Source organism: Physeter macrocephalus, chromosome 5 (genome assembly GCF_002837175.3).
Source record: "Physeter macrocephalus isolate SW-GA chromosome 5, ASM283717v5, whole genome shotgun sequence".
Taxonomy (NCBI): Eukaryota; Metazoa; Chordata; class Mammalia; order Artiodactyla; family Physeteridae; genus Physeter; species Physeter macrocephalus.
This window is the reverse complement of record NC_041218.1, coordinates 78,527,088-78,547,493: the sequence shown is the minus strand read 5'-3', so window position 1 is coordinate 78,547,493 and position 20,406 is coordinate 78,527,088. Positions and strand designations below refer to the sequence as shown.

Here is a 20,406-nt window from a genome sequence, read left to right as displayed (position 1 = left end):
AATCAATAATGGTTATTGAACGAGACCTATGTGTTGTTCACTGAACTTGAAGCTCTTCCTGAATCTTTACTTATGAATATGGAACTGCCTACCAGGGAACACAGCTCGCCAAAAGCTAAGCATGCCTTTTACATGAAGGCAGAGGATGAGATGGGACAGCTACTTCTTTCTTTCTCATCCCTTCCCCAAATAACTGCAGGGCAAGGACAGCACAGGGTCCTGGTAGGTATAAGACTCAGTGAGACTGCACCTGCTTATTCCCACTGACTGTGAAGGGAAGGTTCGAAAGCAAGTATCAAATATAGAGTCAGGGTCATCAAGTGAGAAAAACAGCCTTCCGCTGCGTGGAGTTATGGGGTGTTTCGGGAGTGGAGACAGGTTAAAATCTGGATTCACAGGCTTCACCTACCTTTGCCCAGATAGCAGCTGACAGACCAAGAACAGGACTGACGGCTAAAATCACAAGGGTTAACTTCCAACCCTGTGTAAATCCTACTATAAAACCGGTGAAAAATGTTGCCATTGACTGAAAGAATATTCCAATTTTGTCACCAATTCCTTCATTAATTTTGGAAACATCACTAAAAGAAGAGACAGTGTTAGAAATAAACATCAGAATTGTGAACACAGAACTTTTCTCCTGAATCTAGCTGGGTTTTTTGTTTGTTTCAGTGTGGGGTAAATTAGTTTACATCTAGGATCTTGCACAGTAATGTCCCTAGCAAGCATCAGGTTGCTGCCCTAATGGGCACTCCCAGAGGATTTTCTTGAGTCTGGCAAGTCCAACACCTCATTCATTGCTAGTCATGCAGGTCCCCTCATACCCTGCCAGGGTTCTGGGAATGAAAAGATGCGTGAGACACGATTGCGGCTCAGAAGGAATTTCATTTCATAATTACTTCTGAGTGATGCACTAACGTCTCCTAACAGTCTGATGACTTCTCTTTCATTTTTTAAGAGTAAGAAGCACATTGGAGTTCGACATAAACCCAGGTACTTACTCTGTGAGCCGGGTGTTAAGCTCCCCAATGTCATGCACGTCAAACCAGCCTATCTCCTGCCGCATGATAGCATGAAAAAACTGTTTTCTAATTTTGTATACTTGTCTTCCTGCTGCCAGGCACCAGAATGAAACCTGGATGTAAGCGGCGACAAGCACGCCAGCACCGATTCCACTGTAATAATAGGCGTACCTGAAAAACGACAAGAAAACTGCACATGCTCTGCTTTCTCGTCAATGCACCTTTCCACAACAGACCACTCATCCTGCCTTTTTTGGTTATCTGGCTATCTTGACCTCCTTCACAAGCAGAGTTGATGGTCAGCATCTAACTATGGCTGCCCTGTTACAGTGTAATGCTTAAGAGTGTGGTTTCTGTGGGGCTTCCCTGGTGGCGCAGTGGTTGAGAGTCCACCTGCCGATGCAGGGGACATGGGGTCGTGCCCTGGTCCGGGAAGATCCCACATGCCGCGGAGCGGCTGGGCCCGTGAGCCATAGCCGCCGCGCCTGCGCGTCCGGAGCTTGTGCTCCGCAACGGGAGAGGCCACAACAGTGAGAGGCCCGCGTACTGGGGAAAAAAAAAGAAAAGAGTGTGGTTTCTGTCTTGGCTCAAAGCCCCGCTCTTCACTTAACTGCTGTGTAGCCTTGCTTAACCTTTCTAAGTCTCAGTTTTCTGACTGGGAAAATGGAGATAAGAACTATAACACAGTGGGACTTCCCTGGAGGTCCAGCGGTTAAGACTCTACGCTTCCACCGCAGGGGGCGCGGGTTCGATCCCTGGTTGGGGAACTAAGATCCCGCATGCCGCGAGACACGGCCGTTAAAAAAAAACAAAACTGTTACACAGTAACGTATGAATACACCTGGGCCCATGCCCAGCATATAGTTAGCACCCAGAGAATGCCGGTTATTGTGAAAGACTTGTGTGGTGCCTTGAAGCATCACAGCATCAGGTAATCTACCACTGTCATCCTGCGTACTTGGATTACCTCCATATCAGCTGATGAGCACTTGGGGTGGTTTCTGCACATTGGAGAATGGAAAGAAGTGACAGAATTTGCCAGAAAGTGGAACCAAGAGATGGAAATGGTCCCCTGATCTTTTCGGTTATTCATCTGGCAGAGCTTAGATGCCACGAGACGATTGAAAATAAAAAGTATTTTTATATCATCTGCCCAACTGGCCATCATAAATTATCCTGAAACGCTTAATGAATCAAGTAGCAGTCCTTCCAGTTAAAATTCTAAAAATAAAGAACATGAGCATCTTCTAAACCCAGACCCTTGACCATCTAGAAATGCTAAATTTGTGTTTCCTCATCTGAGTCTTCATGCTGAAAAAAGCAAGCAACTCATGTGCTTCACTAAGCACTTACATTTTAGGTAAAGACAAACATGCTAAAATGAAATACAGGATTCCAAAATTCCCATTTTTAAAAGTTCACTACTTGCCACCCTCAAAGAAAAATGTTTGTATAAACCATGCAGAAGCTATAAAAATGGCAATGTGAAAAAGAAAAGAAATTGAGTTATTTGTAGTGAGGTGGATGGACCTAGAGTCTGTCACACAGAGTGAAGTAAGTCAGAACGAGAAAAACAAATACCGTATGCTAACACATATATATGGAATCTAAGAAAAAAAAAGGTCATGAAGAACCTAGGGGCAAGACGGGAATAAAGACACAGACCTACTAGAGAATGGACTTGAGGATTGGAGAGGGGGAAGGGTAAGCTGGGACAAAGTGAGAGAGTGGCATGGACATATATACACTACCAAACGTAAAATAGATAGCTAGTGGGAAGCAGCCGCATAGCACAGGGAGATCAGCTCGGTGCTTTGTGACCACCTAGAGGGGTGGGATAGGGAGGGTGGGAGGGAGGGAGACGCAAGAGGGAAGAGATATGGGAACATATGTATACGTATAGCTGATTTGCTGTGTTATAGGGCAGAAACTAACACACAATTGTAAAGCAATTATACTCCAATAAAGGTGTTAAAAAAATAAATTAATTAAATTAAATTTTAAAAATATGGCAGTGTGATAACCAGATAGTTGATGTCAATGTTTGCAACTTGGTGTAAACATTATCTTCCCCAAGCTATACCTGGTAATTTACAATGTATTTATCAGGGAAGATGTAATTAGAATACTAAATTTTAGTTAATAGATAACAGTATTTAATTATTATCCAAGTGTTAATGATATAGCAAGAGAAAGTTAAAAAGAAACCTCATTTAAGAAGTAGAATGCGTGCTTTGAGAATGAATTAATGTATTGTAGGCCGTCAGTCTATGTTTACTCAAAACGCACCTGTGTTTAAGCATTTATAAGATGATTATAAGACATTCTGTTTTCCACCAATATTTTTTAAATGCCTCTCTATAGGAATATTTGGAGGTAATTCTCATCTTTCAAAATATGGACAAATATCTCCATTTTCCTCAAATCTATGGAACCATTTATAGGATAATGTGGAATCAATATCTTCTGAATCACCAACTAATACCTTTGGACATGTTTTATAAGCTGTTCTGAGAGCAAACTCCAAGATAAGTAAATCATTAATAAAAGCTTCCCCAAGGTGAGTTAAAGTTAAAAGGACTATATTTATTCTGGGATGGCGTGTTTCATAGTTTAGAATTAGATGCTGTGTTAAAAAAAAAAAAATCCTGTTGACTGATCTCATCATATCATGACCAAAAATATCCAGGAATCAAACTAATAATTACAAAGCCATTGCAAATAATGTGATTCCTAATTTAACTGCATTTTAAATAAGGTCACTTTGAACTCCTTTAATTTCCCTATAGATGACATTCTATATTTACCAATGCATACATCAGTCTAATCCAGGCTTAACCTCAACTTTAGCACATCTTATGCTGCAAATTATTTTCTTTAAAAAAAAATATCCTACATTGTATCCTCCTAGAAACAATGATGTTGCTCTCCTCAAAACTTTGAATCTTCATTATAATAATGCAAAATTTTAAACATTGCTACAATTGGATTGAGACTGAAATGCTTAGCAATAGTAAGGAAAACATCTACTTACGTGGTCATTTCCTCCTCCAGCTTTTTGCCGAAATACGTACTGTCCATAAAACCTAGATCACCACAAAGCATATACCATTATGTCTCTTTGTTTTCCATTTAAAATGAATGAAACTTGTGTCACAACAATTTACACAAAAATAGGTCAAACTGATTTAATTTCAATTATGTGTAAGCACCACGGCATCCATTCAAATCTTTTACTACCAGCTGTGTGCAACCACACACACACTAAATTCAATGAAGCTTATTTGCAAGAAGAAAGCCACACTGATTAAGAAGGACTCTGTCAGTAGAAATACCAGTGTCCCTGGATTAAAATATTTTATGAAATATCACTGCAAGATGACATAGAGAAAAATCTTTTCTAGGCACTTTGTCCTGATAATTATCAGTGCAGACTTGACACTAAAGCACTTAGTATTTCAAATAGAACACTGCATTTCTCCAGTTTTTATTTATTTACTTATTTTTTTTTTTTGCGGTACATGGGCCTCTCACTGTTGTGGCCTCTCCCGTTGCGGAGCACAGGCTCTGGACGCGCAGGCTCAGCAGCCATGGCTCACAGGCCCAGCCGCTCCGCGGCATGTGGGATCTTCCTGGACCGGGGCACGAACCCGTGTCCCCTGCATCAGCAGGCGGACTCTCAACCACTGCGCCACCAGGGAAGCCCTCCAGTTTTTATTTTTATTTTAAAAATATAAAATACAAGGACTTCCCCGGTGGTGCAGCGGTTAAGACTCTGAGCTCCCAATGCAGGGGGCCCGGGTTCGATCCCTGATCAGGGAACTAGATCCCACATGCATGCCGCAACTAAGAGTTCACATGCCACAACTAAGGAGCCCACCTGCCGCAACTAAGGAGCCAGGGACCTGCAACTAAATAAATAAATATAAATAAAAGAATTGCTAATATATATATATATATATATATATATATATATATATATATATATATATATATATAAACAAAGAAAAATGTCATAAATACCAGTCAGCTCATCATGCAGTATTAGCAAATGTTAACGTTTTGGGACAAGGTATATTAAAACTTTAACACCCCCACCTAAATACACACACACACACACACACACACACACACACACATACATACACACACACACACATACATACACACACACACAGACACACACAGACACATGCACTAGCCACTCTTCATTATTCTGGGGTGAATTTTTTTCAGATTTTCTTTTCTGTATGCAAATATACACATACACATACACACATACATGCTTATCTTAAAAGGGAGAATCACAGTCCACACTCTGGCCGACTTTCCATGTCAGTATGTGTGTATATATGTGTATCTTTATTTTTTCTAAGTCGCATCTATTTCAGTTGCTTCCAATATCTTACTTTTACAAGCAATGCTGCATTAAACCTGAACATATGTATTAAATATGGTGAATATTTTTGCAGGATAAGTTGTCACAATCAAGATGGCTGGATCAATAGGGAGGCACACTATAAATCTTGTAGTTATTTCAAAAGTTACAGTATAACGTGAGAGAGCCTGGGTCAGATGATTTTGACAGGTGCGGGAAAGAGGAAGAAAAGTTTTTCTGGCGAAGGGAACAACACAGACAAAAGTTCAGTGCATGTTTGAAGAATGAATAAGCTGCTTTGGCGGGGTTGTGGGTGTGTTGTGTGGATGGAAGGAGGTGGATATATGGTTGAAAGATAAACTAGGCTCCACAGGTACGGTGTATAAAAACTAGTTAGGCATTCCCTGGTTTTGAGCAGAAAAGGACAAGAGTAGAGGTTTGGTCTAGGATGACTTAGCTACCAGAAATGTGTAAGTTTAACTGGAACGGGGGAGACTGACAGATGGAAATGAGACTAGGAAAGAAGCAAAGTACCCATAAGATTTAGAAAGTGAGAAGTTACAGGTTCTAGCAACCGATGGAACAGAAGTAGCAAGAGTAAAAATAAAAAACGACCAAGACCTCGAGTTTAAGCATCGGGAGAAGGGTGATGTCGTGGTGGGAAATAAGAAGTCAGCAAAAAGACGAGATCTGGGCAGATGTGAGCAGATTATTAGTTCAGTTCTGAAGATCTTTATTCTGTGGTACCTGGGACATTCTATTGAAGATGTCAAGTATTCAAGCTGTGGTCCTCCAGTTCTAGACAGAGTTAGGTCTTAAGATGTAGGAGTCTCACATCTTAGAGGTCACAGCTAAATTCAAGAAAGAAAAAAGCCATCTCTTCTCACCTGTGAGGACAGGATGGCAGGTAGGGAGGAAATGACAACCAAGCAGAGCACCCCACGGAAGACTACATTTAAGAGTAATAGATGGGGGCTTCCCTGGTGGCACAGTGGTTGAGAGTCTGCCTGCCAATGCAGGGGACACGGGTTCGTGCCCCAGTCCGGGAAGATCCCACATGCTGCGGAGCGGCTGGGCCCGTGAGCCAAGGCCGCTGAGCCTGCGCGTCTAGAGGTTGTGCTCCGCAATGGGAGAGGCCACAGCAGTGAGAGGCCCGCGTACCACAAGAAAAAAAAAAAAAGAGTAATAGATGGGCTTCCCTGGTGGTGCAGTGGTTGAGGGTCCGCCTGCTGATGCAGGGGACACGGGTTCCGCGTACCGAAAAAAAAAAAAAAAAAAGAGAGTAATAGAGAAAGTAGGAAGTCATACAGAGATGCAGAGATGTAGCAAAACATGCAGCACAGAAACTCCACAGCTTCCATCTTATGGCAACTGGAATAAGTGTACAGATAAATTTCTCATCAGTTATGAGATTGCTGCCGCTCCATATTTTCAAAGATAAACCAGTATATTAAATATTGATAGCTGGGTGAGAATTTTTCTCCAAATCAGTCTCAGAAGATCTCTCATTGCAGATGATCTAGGCAGGAAATGTCAATAGTGTGTATCACAACCAAATCAAGACAAATTTTCAAGTCTAACTAAATAGCTGTTTTCTACTCATTGCTACGACCAGTTTTCTCAATTCTAGAGATAAGGGACCAAGAGAATTTGAACAAACATTCTTTGGCAATGGTGGCTTCTAGGTCTACCATCACATTTATTCAGCTCAGAAAGTAAAAATTATGTTCACGGTCAAAATTGAGTCCTTTATGTTTATGTGTACAATATTCTCTCTCTCTCCGTGTGTGTGTGTATATATATATATATATATATATATATATATATATAATTTCAGTCATCAGAAACCAACTCTTGCACCAAGTACCTTTTATTTGTGCTTCGGTGGTGTCAAAGTGCACCAGTAAATTAAAAAGTGGACAATTCAAGTCCTCTGACAGAGATGATCTCTACTCACCAAAGAAAGAAATAAAGATATGTTCTTTAGACTCCCTCTAATCAACTTCTCTTTTCCTCCCATCAACTTTTATTAATTAAGAGCTCTCTGGCCCAGAGATTTTTCTTTCCTCTATGAGCCTCTCATAAAATTCTTATCCTGAGGCATTTTTTTTCAGAAAACCAAAACTTTCAGGCTGAAATGACTTTAGAGATCATATAGTCCAATAACTTTTTACCTGTATGGATCTCAAAGGGCTACTGCCCAGACCAACCGTTATAAAGAAAAATACTGGAAAAGTATCCAAATATTATTATTATTTTTCAGTGAGAAAATCCAGAAACTCTCTGGGCTGTATAACAACATCAGCCAAATAATCAGTAGAGAAAAGCCAAATTTTTTTTTAATCCTAAAACCAAATTTTTTTTTAATTGAAGTATAGTTTATTTACAATGTTGTATTAGTTTCAGGTATACAGTATGGTGATTCATATATATATATGCACTTTTTTTAGATTCTTTTCCCATATAGGTTATTACAGAATATTGAGTAGAGTTCCCTGTGCTATACAGTGGGTCCTTGTTGGTTCTCTATTTTACATATAGTAGTGCATGTATGTTAATCCCAACCTCCTAATTTATCCCCACCGCCCCCCCCAACAAGAAAAGGCAAACATTTCAGTGTAGCTTTTATTTTAATCAAATACGTGGTTAGACTCCTGACCACCTTCTCCTCTTCTGGCTTCCAGAACCTCATTCTCCTGGCTCTCCCACCACTCTGAGTCCTCTCTCTTGGTCTCATTCACTGGTTCCTCATGTTCTCCCTCCTCTCTGCATGCTGGTGTTTCCCAGAATTTTATGCTCACTCCCAGGATGACCTCGACCACTTCTGCAGCTTCAGTGACTCCTGCATCTGTCCTAAAGCCACTAAAATGCTCTGCATCCTCATGGCTAGTGCTCTGGTTCAGGTCTCCGTCATCTCTTACCTCTGCTCTAACAAGAGCCTCCTAACTGGTCTTTCTACTCCAATCATATCCTTATATTGCCACCAGATTTTATCTTTGGGAACAAGAATATAATTATATTGTTTCTGTTAATAACCTTCAATGACAGTCCACTGCATGAAGGATAAAGTCCAAGATCCATCACATGTCCTATTGGTCCCTTTGCAATCTTACCACAATAACTCACACAGTGACTTTCCAGATGATTTTTAACCCCACACCTTTCTCCTCAACCCGGCAGCCAGGGCACTGCACAGTCACCATCTCGGGGTCGGGGAAGCTGCAGCATAAAAGAAAACAGTGCCCAAGTCTCTGCTTGACTGTTGTGTTCCTGAAGCCTTTGCCCTTGGGGACTAGAGAGGAAACTGGGCACGACAAAATATTTTGCTTAAATTTCATGAGACTAAGCTCCGCCCTTTTAGACTAAAAACTACTTTCCACATACTAAGACGAGATGCAGTAGAGAAGGGATGACAGCTTTCCTCCTCCAAGCCTTTATTCGTTCTCCTCTCTCTACCCTTTTACCACGATCGTGCTCCTGGAAAAGACCTCTCCTCCATGAATGAGCTCAATATGACCTCCTCCCAAGTGGCTTACCCCCAAACAGGGTGACTGACAGGATTCCAGAGTAGCTGACACACGATTCAATTTACTCAATCAACACTAGAATAGACATACCATGGTTTATATCCATCTCCTTCCATTCCCATTGGTGTGAGCTCCTAGAAACAGGAGGGTACATTTATCTTTGTACCCTCGGTGCACACCCTGCTCTATCTGCTGTACGCAAGCTTGTCCCAAAGATGTACAAAGGTTTCACAGAGCTACCACACACACAGACCATTTATGAAAATATTCCAACCAACCATTCTCTTATTTTGTATATGTGTCTCACATGTTGTAAAATTAAACAGAGATACAGCAGACCACTACCTTACTACCTGGGGTAAGGAAAGCCTTTTCTAAAACCAAGTAAGGGACTTTCCTGGTGGTCCAGTGGGTAAGACTCCACGCTCCCAATGCAAGGGGCCCAGGTTCGATCCCTGGTAGGGGAACTAGATCCCTCATGCATGCCGCAACTAAGAGTTCACATGCCACAACTAAGAAGTCTGCATGCTGCAACCTAAAGATCCTGCATGCCGCAAACTTGCTGTTTTACCTGGCAAGCATCCACGACAGATGTAATTTACACCCAGGGACTCCCTGATTAAAGACATTAGTAAACCACTGCTTTCAATGATCTGCAAGGTCCGTTTTAGCTCAAGAATGCTAGGATTCCAGTTTTCCCAGTCTTGTGCAGGAAACTCCATCAAACACAAGCAAGAGGATTAGGACTGACATATATACACTACCATATGTAAAATAGATAGCTAGCAGGAACATGCTATAAAGCACAGGAAACTCAGCACCGTGCTCTGTTTTGACCTAGGTGGGGGGGATGGGGGGGAGGGGGGGACGGAGGTCCAAGACAGAGGGGGTACATGTATACATAGAGCTGATTCACTGCATTGTACAGCAGAAATGAACACAACACTGTAAAGCAATTATACTCCAATTAAAAAAAAAAAAAACACAAGCAAGAGGAATTTGGACCTTCTGCCTAGATCAATCCCTCTGGCACTTGCCTGTCACTCAGTGTGGCTAAGCTGACTGCAGGTCACAGAGGTGACTCTGGGAGCCACAGGTACCTCACGTGTGCTGCTTTCACACTGGCGTGAAGAGCTGTGCCTTGGGGCTGACCTGCCTGATATACCAATACGTAAGTCTACAGGATGGCACCTTAGGGAAAGAAAAGATCAAGTGAAAAGTACTAGCGTTTGCTTCAATTTTAGGCAGAGTTTGAAACCACAAGTAGAGTGGGAAAAATACCAGAATAAAAGGCAGGATTCCTGACCCAGGAACTCAGCTCTGTCCAATAACAAGCAATTCCATTCTGGTCACTTTGTCTCAACTTCCTGAGCATTGGTTTCTACATCTATCAAATTATGGGTTTGCGCCAGATAATTTTCTAGGCTCTTGTTCACCTACAAAATTCTGTGATTCTATCTTTCATTTATTCCTCCCATTTCTTAAGCACCTATAATGGGTCAGGTGTTGTCTATCTTCATTTTTTTTGCTGACTTTTATAATATATTGTAGAGATTACATTCTAACTAATCTACTTTTTGGTTTGAAGAAACATTTCCCCAATAGTAACCAAAAAAATGAAAAAAAAAATCTGACCATACTACACTACTACTACTATTCCAGAAAAACTAGTCATATTTTAAGTTTTAACTCAAACTTAAAAATAAACTACCACACTGGGACTTCCCTGATGGTTAAGACTCCACGCTCCCAATGCAGGGGGCCCGGGTTCAATCCCTGGTCAGGGAACTAGATTCCACATGCATGCCACAACTAAGAGCCTGCATGTCACAACTAAAAGATCCTGCATACCACAACTAAAGATCCCACATGCGGCAACTAAACATCCCGCAAGCAGCAACAAAGATCCCACGTGCCACAACTAAGACCTGGTGCAGCCAAATAAATAAATAAATAAACAATTTTTAAAATAATGAAATAAACAAATAAATAAACTGTCACACTAAACAATATACTTCTAAATATTCTGTCATTATTTGGTACTCAATTCTCCAGAAATTTATCTCTCAGAATTTTTCCCATGAAATGGTTAGCAACAGAGGAAAGCCTTGAGCAAATGAAAAGAAAACATCCATCACAGAAATTTTTATGAAGTACTTAGAACTGAAGTATTAACTAACATTCTAGTCTGGAGAATACTCATAATGCTAGCCTTGAGGACACAGATGGCAATGTTTTCTGTTTACAACACCAAAGTCTTGAAACACAGATTCAAGATCTGCATATGATATATATGCTCATACTTTAAGCAGCAAAATATAGATATTATTTTTGAGAACTGGCATTTTACAAATAGTTTCCATGTTCCTCATTATAGGTTTCAGAGAAGTGAAAGCAGAAATGGTAAATGATAAATATAAGTTATAAATATAATATAAATATAAATGTATTTCCACATTTCCCCTTTTTCTCTTAATTACTAACATGTACTAGAATTTGAGTATCTCATTTGCTCCATTCCTCAGCCCACAATCTGGTAGGAGATTAAACGGAACCAACCATGATATAGTTATGGAGAAAGAGAGAAGCCATTCATGTGGATGTACCATCAACTGAACCATCAGAGACAATAAATAATGAAGAGTTTATGTGAAGAGTACTTCTGGGTGTCACCCATAATGAGACATGGCAGATCTCCCCCACGTACTTTCATTTCTCAATTAACACATAATCCTCACTGTCTTCCTTTCTGGGTGTCCCTCTGTCTCCTTCAGTGCATGGACTTGGGACTGGTCTGCATGGGTTCAAATACTGACTAATTACTAACTCTATGACCTCAGGCAACTTAAATATACTCAACCCTCTGGGCCCTGGTTTCCTCGTCTGTAATGTATAGATAATAATAGTATCAACCTTATGTCCATGAAAGAAATAAAGGAGTTAATATATGTAAAGCACTAAGAACAGTGCCCAGCACATATTAAATGCTCAATAAAAATTGGCTTTAGTTACTGCTAAAAACTGAGTCTTCCTCAAGGCTTAGAACTGCCCATTCCTTTTACTTTTCTCCATATCCTATCCCAGGAGATTTATCATTCCTTCAACTCAAATGTTGTCAAATCTCTAGTCCAATTCTTTATGCCAAGATTCAGTCTCATTTCTTAAACTGCCTGGATATCATTTACACTTGTACCCAACTTGTCACCTTTAACATAACGTGTCTAAAATCACAAGCACCTTTATCCAGGCTCATTTGCAGGCAGTGAATAGTCTCATAAGGAAGATGAGAATTCACAGAATACTACAGAATTTCAGCAGTTGTTAAGTTCTGTTCACACAGGTGACTTCACGATGCCCAAGTCATCAGAGATTTTAAGGCAAAGGCAAAACCTAACAAGATAGAGATATAAGGGAGTAGGATGTCAGGAAATCAGATCCACAACAAAAAGAACAGGGCAAAGGCTGCTGTCTGATAATCAAGAGAAAGGCATTGGGAGAAGAAAAAGCCGTTGAGGGGTCTATTACAGCAGCATAAAAAGATCTGCTTGCTCAAAAAGTTTTTCAAACTGTCTAGTTAAATCCTATGTGTAGTGTAAAACTCTCAGGCTTTCAGGAGCCTTAGCAAATCTAAGTCCTGAAGCAAGGAATACTTCCTGTCCAACAAGGAGGCTCTGGTACCTAGCCTACCCCCACAGAGAGGTCATGAGGTTCCACCCGGGGAAGGGCAAGAAGAAAGGTCTGAGAGTGTCTGAGGCCCCAGTAGGCTGGCCCTCCTACCAGAAGCATCAGAGAGCTCATTTGCCCTTGGCTCCAGGACCAGCATCAAAACCTTTGCTATCTACTCCCCTCATCTAGGCAGCTTTCAGAACATTTGGAAGTCTGAATCTACAAACAAACACATTTATGACAAGATACTGAGTGTTCTAGAGTAAAAATTACGACAGAGATAGCATGGAGCCTTGAAAAGACACAGAAGGATATACAGGGGAGTGGCAATCAGGAATGGTGGTGAGAGAAGGGTATTAACTGTATTTTTTTATTTAATATTTGTTTTTAAATGGTTTCACTTGTCACATAGAACACGTCTATTTTGTGCATGAGAGAGGTACCATCTGACCAAACTTGGTTATCACCTCCTCTTGGAAGCCTGCCATGATTCCTAGATGGAGCCAGACACCACCCATCCTCTCCTTCCCAAGTAGTCTGTGTATCTCTGTATCATAGCACTAATCATATCCAGCTGCATTTGTTGGCTCCCTTGTCAATTCCGCCCATTATGCTAAATTTCTTGGGGGTTGGGAATGAATAGTTAGGACACATACTATGGCTGGCTCACAGAATGCTTTAATGCATATTCACTGGTGGACTGATCGAAGATAATAACCCCCTACTCAATACCCTGCCTCAGAGATTGGCAACCCTTTCCTGTAAAGGATCAGATAATATTTTAGGCTTTGTGGACCATATGGTCTCTGTCACAACAACTCTACTGCACCACTGTGTTGTGAAAGGAGCCACAGATAATACTCAAATGAATGGGCATGGCTGTGTTCCATTAAAACTTTATGTATAGATACTGAAATTTCAACTTCATATCATTTTTATGTGTCACAAAAATATTCTTCTTTCAATTTTTCCCAGTGATTTAAAAACGTAAAAATCATTCTAAGCTCACAAGTGGCATAAAAAGAGGCAAGAGGCCAGATATGGCCCACGGGCCATAGTTTGAGGACCTTGCCTTCCCTGATAGGCCTGCCTAGCAGTCCACAGTTACTAAGGAAATGCTGCTGAAAGGGATCATTATTCACATCTATAACAGGTACTGAGTGATTTGCAGTATGCCTTTCAACAAATATGAAAACTGAGGTAGTATCACAGAGCTCTATAAAGATGAAATGAGATAAGGAACCATAACATCACTGCAAGTTATGAAGGTTCATTTGTGAGGAACATGGAAGTATGAGTTTCCTGTTGATAATAATAACAATAATTAACATTTATTGAGTACTTTTTTATGACCAAATCCTCTTCCATGAGCCTTAAATGAGGAATCCATTGAATTTTCACAACCATTCTATGAAGTAGGTTCTATTCTTATCCAACTTTCTTTTGAAGTTGAGAAATTAAAGTATGAAAAAATTCCCCAAACCTAACTAAAAAGTGGGGCAAAGGTGGGGTTTCAGGCCCAGGCAGTCCAACTCCAGAGCCTGCACTTTAACCATTGAATACAGTATCTCTCAAGAAGGTGACACAGACAGAGACAAAACTTCCAAATAGTTCTCTAAATTTTTCCAAAATTGGAAGAGGGCGCTGAATGGGAAGGATTGGCAAGGAATGCAATGTGAACTACTCCCCCCGTTGGAAACCCTATGATCCGGACATCTATGAAGATGCAGTGCAAACCACCAGCTTACGAGCTAATGCGGAGGCCTAGGAGGAGCTAGTCTCCATAGCTGGACCGTTCTGAGAACTTATGTATGCTATTGGGTAACTAAGACAGGTTACTGCCCATCTCACATGTCTAAAGGTGGACCAGGTAACAAACACCAAGACATAGGAATCGTCAGTACTTCTCTACTTAAAGAGATCAATTATTTTCTTATGAGAGTAAAGGCCAATTAACATCTGGGTGATGGAGATATAATGTATGTATATGTTAATGCACTTGGTTTTTTTTTTTTTAAGAAAGACTAGTCAAACATGCACCCCAATGTTCACAGCAGCATTATTTGCAATTGCCAAGATATGGAAGCAACCTAAGTGCCCACTGACAGATAAATAAAAAAGATGTGGTACATATATACAATAGAATACTACTCAGCCACAGAAAAGAACAAAATTTTGGCATAGGCAGCAACATGCATGGACTTGGAGGGCATTACGCTAAGTAAAATGTCAGACAAAGAAAGACAAATATTGTATGATATTATCACTTATATGTGGAACCTAAAAAACACAACAGGGCTTCCCTGGTGGCGCAGTGGTTAAGAATCCGCCTGCCAATGCAGGAGACACAGGTTCAAGCCCTAGTCCGGGAAGATCCCACATGCCACGGAGCGACTAAGCCCGTGCACCACGACTACTGAGCCTGCGCTCTAGAGCTCGCGAGCCGCAACTACTGAGCCCTATGCGGCAACTAGTGAAGCCCGAGCGCCTAGAGTCCGCGCTCCACAACAAGAGAAGCCACCGCAACGAGAAGCCCGTGCACCGCGACGAAGAGTAGCCCCCGCTCACCCCAACTAGAGAAAGCCCGCGCGCAGCAACGAAGACCCAGCGCAGCCAAAAATAAAATAAATAAAAACACAACAAACTAGTAAATATAATAAAAGCGAAGCAGACTCACAGATACAGAGAACTAACTAGTGGTTACCAGTGTGTGGGAACAATATAGTGGTGGAGGAGTGGGAGATACAAACTACTGGGTGTGAGATAGGGTCAGGGATGTATTGTACAACATGGGGAATATAGCCAGTATTTTGTAATAACTGGAAATGGAAAGTAACCATGAAACATTGTATTAAAAAAATTTAAAATTAAAAAATAGAAAATAAAAATAAATTTTGAAGAAGACCAATCCACACAGCACAAGTGAGTTTACTGTGGCCCATCCAAGCTCAGCTCTGCTAGCTTCAGGCAGCCACGTAATAGTCTACTCTTCCCAGACTGGGCCAATTTTCAACAGTTGTGTTAATAGCCCAATATTTCCTGATGAACACAGCTGAGTTCAGCAGCTGGCCCTCCATGGAATGCATGCATGTGCACAGCATGGTAAGTAGAACACCTCCCACAGTTAGATCAATGTGTGTGTCTGGATTTCATAAAAAGTGGGTAGGATCAGAATGGGCATAGATGTACATATGAAGTCAGCTGAGCTACCACAGAGCCCTGAAAAGTAGTGAGAGAACCAACTCCAAAGAGTATTGCTAAATTATAGCATGCCTGGGAACCAATGAACTCAGAGAGCACCAAGTGCTTCCTTCTGGTGAACGGTATGAAAGAAAGGTGCCAGTCCAAACGTGGTACAACATCTTTTGCCAGGTCCCTCTGAATGCCGTGAAGGGGCATAATAAATGAGTAAGAATTTTACAGAGCTCAAACATACTATAAAATTTTCTGGCCCAATTCATTACCTGTCTTCACAGAACTGAAGCAGTCCCCGCTCAGGGTAAACAATGTGCTCTTCAGAATCACAAAAAAGAGTTCCCCGGATCCACAGACAGGTATCAGAGGATCCATAAATACCCCCAATTGGCATGCATATTTATTGGCATGCATATTTTCTGGGGGAAAGGATTCACAGTATTCATCAGAGGCTTAAAGATCCTGAAAAAGCTACACCACTTTATTCTCCGGTGTGTTCTCAAACAGGCCTTATCAAGGTTTCTACCCCTTGACTGCACAGTAGGCCAGGCTGTAAGTCTTCGGGTATGCTTGACCAAAGGTGACTTGGGAGCTCACAGCTATCCACCAGTCCCTCCTCAATCAAGTTTGAGAGTGTGAAAGTGTGTGTGCGTGACACCCTAGTCCATTCACTTTCTCACTCTCCTAAGAAACTTGTTTTAATTTTTTCTTTTGACCACGCCACAAGGCTTATGGAATTTTAGTTCCCCAGCCAGGAATCAAACCCAGGCCCTCAGCAGTGAGAGCGCAGAGTCCTAACCACTGGACTGCCAGGGAATTCCCAAAAACTTGTTTTCGATCTCCTTTCTTTTTCAGCCAAATGTCTTACTTTTTATTTGACTGAGAAAATTGAAGTTATCAGAAGAAAAGTTCCACAAATTCTCATGTCCTCGTCTACCCACCTTTGGGCACTGACACTCAAATACTCTCTCTTCCCACCCGTCATTGTGGGTGAACTATTTGTGCTCTTACCTCAAGCAAGTATTCCATCTTGAGCATAAGATTCCATCCTTTCTCAAGGATATCACTCAAACAAATTTCTTTCCTTTCTCGCAGAGCATCACTTTCTCTTCTCTTTTGGATCATTTCCATTAGCATACAAACAAGCTGTTATTTCTCTCATCCTAAAACACACACACACACACACACACACACAACTTCTCTTGTCCCCATTTCTCCGTTTTCACATGTTTCCAAGGAGTCTAACCTGGGACTTCCCCAGTGGCGCAGTGGATAAGACTCCAAGCTCCCAAGGCAGGAGGCCTGGGTTCGATCCCTGGTCAGGGAACTAGATCCCACATGCATGCTGCAACTAAGAGTTCACATGCCACAACTAAGGAGATGGTAAGCCACAACTAAGGAGTCCGCAAGCTACAACTAAGACCTGGTGCAACCAAATAAATAAATAAATGGTTTTTAAAAAAACAAAGAGCCTAACCTGTGGCAATGTCCAAAATTAAATTTCTGGTGTTTACTGCCAAAATACTCTCCCCTCCACCTTTCTCATCTCTACTGATGGTTAACTGCATCCAGTTTATCCAGTTTCTCCAGCTAAAAACTATTGAATCATCTTAAACTCCTGTCTCTTATACCCACATCTAATATGTCAGAGAATCTCGCAACTGATTCCTAGTTATCATTCAAAGTCCAGATTAGGCTCCTATACCTCTTCCTGAAACTGCATGGGATATTTCTGACTTCACAGAGCTTTCTCTTTTTCTATATATCTCTACCAGCACTTCCACTGTATACTCTAATGCTTGTGAATATTATCTTCTGGGATTCATTACAAATATGAACTATAGATCACACCCCTCCACAGCACTAAACACACTAGTGCATATGTAGTAAGGGCTCCACAAACTTCATTCTGAGCTAATGATTTTTCTGCAAAGATTCCAACAAAATCAGTACAGCAAACAATACTTACTTCCATTAGTTACTTCTGAAATAGTTAGGTTTCCTAAATTTCCTGCATTTGCAAAGCTATCCGTCATGTCTCCAAAAACCAGCATCATGAGGGGGAGTCCAGCTCCATGGATGATGGCGGCCATAGTCCCCAACACCATATACGACTTATCAAGCCAATTCGAATAGCGAAACTAAAAAATGAGAAAATACAGAGAAGAGGAACAATTAGCACAATTTCGTGGATGGTTAGCTCTACTTTCCAAATGTATCTGAAATCTAAACAGTTCTCAGACTACTACTGCGACCACTTTGGTCTGATAACCTAATTAGAAATAGGCATTTGGGACTTCCCTGGTGGCACAGTGGTTAAGAATCCGCCTGCCAATGCAGGGGACACGGGTTCAAGCCCTGGTCTGGGAAGATCCCACATGCTGCGGAGCGACTGAGACTGTGCGCCACAACTACTGAGCCTGCGTGCCACAACTACTGAAGCCCACACACCTAGAGTCCATGCTCCACAACAAGAGAAGTCATTGCAATGAGAAGCCTGCGCATCACAACAAAGAGTAGACCCCGCTCGCCGCAACTAGAGAAAAGCCCACACACAGCAATGAAAACCCAATGCAGCCAAAAATAAATAAATAAATAAAAATAAATGTATTGAGGTAATTTAAAAAAAGAAAAGAAAAGAAATAGGCATTTATTTCTTTTTTTGAGTTCTGACCTGCTTCTTTATATTGGACTCAGTCTTGTCTTCTTTTTTTAAATTGAAGTTTACTTGATTTACAATATATTAGTTTCAGGTGTACAACAGTGATTCAACAATTTTATGGATTATACTCTATTTAAAGTTATTATAAAATATTGGCTATATTCCCTGTGTTGTACAATATATCCTTGTAGCTTATTTATTTTATACACAGTAGTTTGTACCTCTTTAATCCCTACCCCTATCTTGTCCCTCCTACCTTCCCTCTCCCCACTGATAACACCAGTTTGATCTCTATATCTGTGAGCCTGTTTCTGGTTTGTTATATTTATTTGTTGTATTTTTTAGAGTCCACATGTAAGTGATAATATCCAGTATCTGTCTTTCTCAGGTCTGACTTATTTCACTAAGCATAATACACTCTAGATCCATCCATGTTGTTGCAAAGGGCAGAACTTCATTCTTTTTTTATGACTGAGTAGTATTCCAATGTGTGTGTGTGTGTGTGTGTGTGTGTGTGTGTGTGTGTGTGTACCACATCTTTATCCATCCATCTGTTGACGGACACTTAGTTTGTTTGCTTCCATATCTTGGCAATTGTAAATAATGTTATTAAGAATACTGGGATGCATATATCTTTTCAAATTAGTGTTTTTGTTTTCTTTGGATCTATACCCAATAGTGGAATTACTGAATCATATAGTAGTTCTATTTTTAGTTTTTTGAGGGACCTCCATACTGTTTTCCATAGTGGCTGCACCAATTTACAGCCATACCACCTTGAACATGCCTGATTTTATCTGCCTTCTTCTCTTACATATGTGGGTTTGATGAGAAGCATGGGACATTCTGGGAAATTACAAAAATCTATAATGGCACAATAACAGAAAGATAGTGTTTGTGACTCTGATTTCCAAGAATGGAAGCGACTTTTCAGCTCAAGGTTTTTCAACCCAGAAAAATCACCATTGAGGAAACATGTGTTGTGGCTTTAAAAAAGTGGCTTGGGTCAAAGATCTGCTGCCTAACAGCATTAGCACAAATGTGAAAGGATGTTAATGTAATTAGGTCTCCATCGTAAGAAGGAAAAGGAAAGGAATGAGTTAGATGCCTGCTTCCCAGAGACCAGTACAGATGTGCGTAATCTCTTTAATTGCAGGCAAATTGAAAGAAAGAAGGGAGGGAAGGAAGGGAGGAAAGAAAGAAGGATTTGTAATCAAATGAGCTTAAATTAATGATGTATTTTCCATAATCTAAAAACATCCTATTTACAAATTAAAACCTTTAAGGGAGAATATGTTTTGCCTTTGTTTCATATTTCATTGAAACACAGGGTAATTTTTGCCACTATTTACTTTGTCTTAACTAAGCATTCATCCACCTAAGGAAAAAAAAAAAAGGAGTTAGAGACGAGCAGAAACCATTTAGTATCTAGTATCTTCTTTCAGAAACTCTAAAATGGACAAAGTATCAAATTCCTCAGTAGAGGAAGAGAAGATGGTTGATGCACAAGGATTTCCCTCATCACCAACCCCACAGGACATTTTACCTCTGTCATCACCTTCACCAAGTGATCAAATTGGTATCATAGAAAAGTAGAATACCCTGACATTTGATGTTTCCAGGTGTGACGAGACATGAAGTACACAGCATCCCCTATACAATTTCTTACCAACAATATTTAGCATGAGTGTATTAAAACCTTTAGACTTAACTTTTAGCATATAAGAATAACACTGGCTATTATAATAAAAGCAAGCAGGCCATGAATATAAATATTTACTAAATGCCTACTCAATGACTGGAAAAAGCCAGAAATAAATACCAAAGTTACAACTCCTGCTTCCAGAGTGTTTAAAGGATGAAGGCAAAGCAAAAAAAAGTATATTCAATATATATATTCTGCATGCCTTGACAGCATGGTATACAGAGTAGAGCAGATACAAAATTGAGCGAATG

At 40.6% G+C, this 20,406-nt stretch overlaps 1 protein-coding gene across 1 annotated transcript in view; it reads right to left on the bottom strand.

Moving 5' to 3' along the window:
- The window catches only part of ABCB1 (ATP binding cassette subfamily B member 1), a 108,469-nt gene that overhangs the window by 73,600 nt on the left and 14,463 nt on the right, over positions 1–20,406 (bottom strand). The window contains exons 4-7 of the mRNA XM_007115622.4: positions 17,758–17,929; positions 4,057–4,108; positions 1,002–1,193; positions 410–581 (exon numbers count right to left, since the gene is read on the bottom strand). Of these exons, the coding sequence (XP_007115684.2) occupies positions 410–581; positions 1,002–1,193; positions 4,057–4,108; positions 17,758–17,929 (588 nt within the window). The remainder of the gene's footprint in view (positions 1–409; positions 582–1,001; positions 1,194–4,056; positions 4,109–17,757; positions 17,930–20,406) is intronic.